This window comes from Mesitornis unicolor, unplaced genomic scaffold, assembly GCF_000695765.1.
Source record: "Mesitornis unicolor isolate BGI_N332 unplaced genomic scaffold, ASM69576v1 scaffold20993, whole genome shotgun sequence".
Classification (NCBI taxonomy): Eukaryota; Metazoa; Chordata; class Aves; order Mesitornithiformes; family Mesitornithidae; genus Mesitornis; species Mesitornis unicolor.
The window spans coordinates 25,742-31,700 of record NW_010174881.1 but is presented as its reverse complement, the minus strand read 5'-3'; the positions used below and the strand labels follow the sequence as shown (position 1 = coordinate 31,700).

Genomic DNA, 5,959 nt, shown 5'->3' with positions numbered 1-5,959 from the left:
GATAGACCAGCGGCTGGGGGCGGGGTGGTAAACACAGGTGTAAGATCTAGAAGGCCAGATGGACAGTGCACAGTCACTGAAGTTTAAATCTAGAGCCATGCGATTGAAAACTCAGTTCTGTATCTGTAAATTTTCTGTCCACATTGGCATTGCACTCAAACCTAGCAGTGTGTTTGGTGGGAGGGTGGGGTGAAGGGGAGGAACAGATTTGGCCTGTTTAACTTCAGTCTCTTAACATGTGTTGGCTGGAGGACTCTTAACTGTAGGAAACTGGGTTGTCCTGTTAATGGTTTGAAAGCTGCTTAGCAATACCCAGTTTTCTTGTAAATGTCTTGTGTTTATTTTGTAGCATTTTCCCCTTGAAGATATGCGATCCCTTTTTGGCCAATGTAATCTACTGTACAACTTGAATTGTCTTCATTATCTGACTGTTGCATTAAGTGTCTTACTACTTTCTGCATGGATTGATGTACGACAAGAACACTAAAGCAATGTGGGAGCAGGCAAGATGTTGGGTGTGGGCAGGATGCTTAATTTAATGTGAGAAAATAGATGTGAGTTTGGAGTTTAAAATGTGTTTTTACTAGACGAGCAATCATTTACCTTCCTTCAATGGAAATGTAAAAATGCTGTTAACTTCTGTTGCAAATTCTTACCTATACACTCTTCATGGCATTTTCACTGGCTTTGCCATCTAGTCCTTGTAGTTTTGTTTTTGAGGTCTTTCTTGATCTGTCTCGTTTTTGTTACGGAATTTATAATTTAATAAAACTACATTTTATCAGTAACAATCTTAGATATGTCTCCAGTTTAATTGAACTTCACTGGAAGAACTTTAAAGAAAAATATCATAAAACAGCTTCTTATGTTTGCCAAAAGGGAAGACTAGCTCCGAGTTGTATCTTGAAGTTCTTGCATCCCTGCCTGGCTGTCTCTAAAGGACAACACTGTAGGAGTGTATCTTTCTACTGAAAAATCATGAGTTGCAGTCTTAACGCCTCTTATCTGAAGAGCTGATCACCTCACTTCACTGTTACGGCAGGCAGAAGTTTTTGCACACAGCTTTAACAGCAGAAAAAAATACAAGAGTGTAAGTTACCAAACTTGACCCCATAACAAGGAACACAGATGTTAAGGACTATAGTACTGTTTATCTCTTCTTTGTAGCAAAACTAGTGGTAGCATAGAAAAAAGGTAGTTTTGTGCTTGTATTAGAAATGCATCTCCTAGATTGCCACAAACTGATTTCTCTGTATTAGAGAAGGCTAAAAGCTAGATCTTGAAAAGCACAGCTTGTCTTATTCTGTCTATGGCAGCTGGTTTACATTTCTTCAAATTGAGAAACAGCATTAGTTGATTCTGGACTCACTCTTTAAAATAAAGCTAATTAAACTCCAATTCTTAGTACATATATCCCTGTAGAGAAAGGGACAGTAGCTGATACATAGGTACTGTGCATCTTCAGCCAAAAATTGCTATAGGCAACCAACCATTTGAATTGAATTAAAAGGGCTGGTTTTTTAAAATGGTGCATTTAAGCTTCTGAAGTGTTTTCCTTGTTGTAATAATGGCTGACTTGGCTAATAGGTAAAGCTCTGCCAGTCCTCCAGTTTGTTTCCTCTGCCCATGGGTGAGATCAGTGGGTCAGTGAGCAAAGGAAAGCGCAGGGGAGACCAGGATAGAGTAAGGAAGATTTCCTTCTTTCTTAGCTAGGCACGGATGCTCTTGATCAGAGATTTTTTTTATGCTCACCTTCCCGTTCCATAAGGAAAAAAATCCAGTAACATGGACTTCCAAAGGAAAGAGGATGGAAGGTATTTTCCTTCTATTTGTTAGATGACAGCTGTCTTATTTCTCTGTTTTGAGTTAGCACACAGTGGCTTTAATCAGTCTTTGTGCTGCAAAACCTTCGGTAAGAGCACTTCTGCTATGTGCAGCACACGTTTTACTTGATGTGAGGGTGTGTACTGTTGAAGAAAGTAAGAAGCAAAATGCAAGAACTTGACTTGCTATATCCTGAATTTCAGGATTTTTCAGCCCAAACAGTCTACAAATAATTTTATCAGTCATTTTCCTTGAGGGTTTTTGATCAAAGTAGAGGCATACTCCTGTTCAGTTGAACACCCATGCTGCTGCTTTTGGTTCCTGCTGGCTGACTGCAGCTGTGAAGTAGTAAAATTAGTTAAAGGCTGGTAATTGGCTAGTAAGCTAATCATTAGAGTGGCAAATGCGCTCCCCAGATAAAGCTATGAAAAACTAATAACTGGTAATTCCCATCTTACATTTAAACCATTACCTTCAGTAGGAGGTATGTTCTCTGTCAATTTTAGCTAAGCCCCAGCCATGATGCATTATGTGGTTTTTCTGTAACTCCATACATTAAGTGATTTTCAACTTGTACAGTGTAGCTAGAGAAATGCACAGCGGAGCAATATGGAAAGGAAAAAGGAAATTAAAATGCTATAAAATCTACCACATCTCTTCATTTCCAGGAGAACAGATAACCACAGATACAGGAATCCTATGTCGCAGTAAAAAAAAAATATCACTCAGTGAACCAAGCATTCAGCAAGAACACCTAGATTGCCCATTTGCCAAGTATATTTTTGTCAGCAGACAATAAGATAAATTCTCTGTATTGCTAAAAGCGATCTCCATTATCAAACCTTCAAACACTTGGCACAGAATGCACACCCCCATTAAGCACTCGGGCTGTCCCAGTGCACAGAGACAAGGGAACAAGACAGGCATTTCACAGTCTAATAGGAAACCTAGTTTGCTAAGGAGGGAGCTGGCAAACTGGCCCCTAGGAAATACAAAAGCTAGATCTCCATTTAATTAGGAGACTAGGAGTATCAGTTTTGAGGTTTCTAATTTATTTTGTGCATTTAGTGCTTGTTTGTTTTTAGGCCATTTTTGAACGGGAAGAAAACTAGAGAGGAAGCTTGTAGTCTTTAATAATTATAAAAATATAAATACTTAGCAGCTGCTGGTTACAAGTATATGTCGCTTTAAGATAACAAGCAAGTATTCTATGAAATAAAGCATTTAGGTTTGAAATTGGTTAGGTGGGATTCCATTTCATCTCAGTCTGGAGCTCTCATGCTCGCACTCATGGTAATTTAGTTAGGGTGGTTTTCATACGAAGGGCTGTACTTGCTTTTAAAACAGAAAAGAAACGAGAGTATGGTATGAAGCTGCTCACAAAATCCTTCATCAAAACAAACACCTGTAATTACCTTTGGAATCTCTTGTAGCTATGTTTGGTATATTTGTGATTCCAACAGATCAGAGGACAAAATGAGTGTAACCTTTTCTGAAAGTGTCTTACTCAGAACTAGTTAATTATTTGTCCTGTTCTTAGAAGCAAATGCTGGCCTTTGATACAAATCAGAGAGGATGGCTGGGGAAAAGGGTGAGTGTCACGAGGATGGAGCCAGGCTCTTCTCGGTGACAAACAATGATAGGACAAGAGGTAATGGGCACAAGCTGGAACACAGGAGGTTCCACTTAAATTTGAGAAGAAACTTCTCAGTGAGGGTGACAGAGCACTGGAACAGGCTGCCCAGAGAGGTTGTGGAGTCTCCTTCTCTGGAGACATTCAAAACCCGCCTGGACGCCTTCCTGTGCAACCTCATCTAGGTGTTCCTGCTCCAGCAGGGGGATTGGACTAGATGATCTTTTGAGGTCCCTTCCAGTCCCTAACGTTCTGTGATTCTGTGATTCTGTGATGAAATGAGAAGTAAGCTCATTGTGTACAAAACAAAATGGAAGGAGGTCCCCAATAGGTGTACAACCTGAGTTGCACTTACTGGCAGCACTGGTCTAGTTCAAAACATGCAAGTAAAAGAGATTCTGCTTTTCTGCTACAATTTCCTCCCTTTCAAATGTATATCACACAGTACACAGAATACAGCCTGGTACCTGAAAAATCATTTAAAAAAAGTTTCAAAGGCCTTGCTCAGATTCTAAGCAATTTTCACACCCATTTAAAAAACAATCATAGTATTAGCAATAGCAAATTTATTTTGTTACTAGCAAAGACATAACCAGTTGCCCTTTAAAGCACAATTTTTTGACTCATGACAATGTGATGTGCTGTTGCTTCAAAAAGTCAGATGAGTATGCACTGGAGCATGCTCTGAAGGTTCAGTGATGTGAGCAGTCTGGAATCCCTCATGAACCTTGAGAAACTTCATGAAAAGCAGAACAGCTTCATTACTAAACAGTCAAGCACTGCCCAACTATATTAAAACATCTGCACTTCAGAAATCATGGGTTTGAAGTCCTTTAGAGCACAGGAAAGAATCCAGCTGCACAGGGAACTAACAGCTGAGCTACTGGGGCAGGAGTGAGGCAGAGGCACAAACCAGATCACCTCTCTCTCCCCCTGTTCCTATTCCTGTCTTTTCTCTAATCTGGAAGTAAAAATTGAACTTTATTTTTGGGGAAGAGAGATTTGAAATCTTACTCCAGCTGCAGCTTCAGGTGTGAAGGCAAACGGGCAGGATCAATGCGGCAGAGTAAGTTCCTTACCCACTCTGAAGTGCAAGCTCTTAAGTGTTTCTTTTGGTTGCTTCAGGCTATACATGCTCCCTGATGTGAAAGCCATACAGTAAAACATCCCCAGCAGAGCACAGTATCTGCTCTAAAGCTGCAGAATCTTAACAGGCCATCTAGGCCTAATTCCCATCATTGATCTGTCTCAGGATCCTCAAACATACCTACAGTTACCACTCAAGAATCCTGCCACACTGTAGAAATCACAACATGGATTGCCACCCAAGGAATTGCCTCCTTTTTCTAAAGGAGCTTGTTCCACGTATCTAGAGTTACTTATGAGAGCAAGAATGCGTGTCAGTGCCCAAAGTTTCCTTCTTATCATGCTCCCCTGTGGTACCTGAGTCCTGGGCTCAGATCTCAGCCCCTGCTGGATTTAGAGACAAGCGCATCCTAACCAACAGTACAGGGAACTTGCAGTCATGGATATGTCTGTGTTTTTTTGATCTCACAGATGTTTCATTTTAAGAATCATCTGCCAAAGCAGAGACTGTGTCAGTTTCTAATTTCTAAAGGGAAAAGCCTCCCCACTGAGTTATCTAATTACTTGCACAGTCACCATCACGAAGTGGAGAATGAGTTCCAAATCTGGTCTACCCAGATACGCCCTACCAGTAAAAACAGGCTGAAGTACAATACAGACAGATCCACAAAGTTCTTCCAGAATGCTGAAGTACTCTGACCACTCAGTCAAGAACATCCCATTTGGAGACATGATACATCATGGCCTTCCAAGATTTCAACTAGAGTCTATGTAAAGAATCAAGGTGATCGGCTTTGCACGTGCTCAGCAGCACAGGTCCAGGCTATAGGAATGTGCAGATGTGTATGTGGGTAGTTAGTTCCTCAAGCAGTGAGAAGACACTCAAATGCATTTGAAAACCTGAATTGGTATCAGTGAATGAGGGCTGTAAGCTCCTCAGTGAGTTAGAGCTTCTCCTGTGAAAATCACCATAAGTGATTCCCTTCAGAGCTGCTTAAAGACACTGGTCTCATGTCAGGAAACTCCTATTTTGCAGCTTTAGATGTACCTGTTCTACAAGTAAATAAACCTCGTATCTTTCAAGCAATTAGTTTCCATACCAGTTAGAAAACCAAAATTAACTCCAAAGAAAATAATCTTCAGCCTCATTCCAAAAGAATTATACTTCTATTCTCAGCATAGTATTCACCTTTGCATACTAATTTCACTAATCTCCATTCACTGGGTGATTAGAACAGTAAAGAATCTGCTGGGGATTTCTCTGTGGTTGCACACCAAATATGTCTGCCTGATCTGAAGGACAGGAATGTTAATGCCGGTTTGAATGAACAAGTCCTTAAATGATTCCGTTTAATGCCTGCATTTGTGAAAGCTTTGTTTGCAAAAAGGTCAAGAATGTTTCTTATGCACTGATCA

At 40.4% G+C, this 5,959-nt stretch overlaps 1 protein-coding gene across 2 annotated transcripts in view; it reads left to right on the top strand.

Annotated features, from left to right (window-relative positions):
• The window catches only part of RNF146 (ring finger protein 146), a 5,567-nt gene extending 4,773 nt beyond the window's left edge, over positions 1 to 794 (top strand). For both annotated transcript variants that reach the window (XM_010181179.1, XM_010181180.1), the window contains exon 2: positions 1 to 794. This exon is cut by the window's left edge and continues 988 nt beyond it. In XM_010181179.1, coding sequence (XP_010179481.1) covers positions 1 to 87 — 87 coding nt within the window. In that variant the 3' untranslated portion in view covers positions 88 to 794.
• Positions 795 to 5,959: the final 5,165 nt, after the last annotated feature.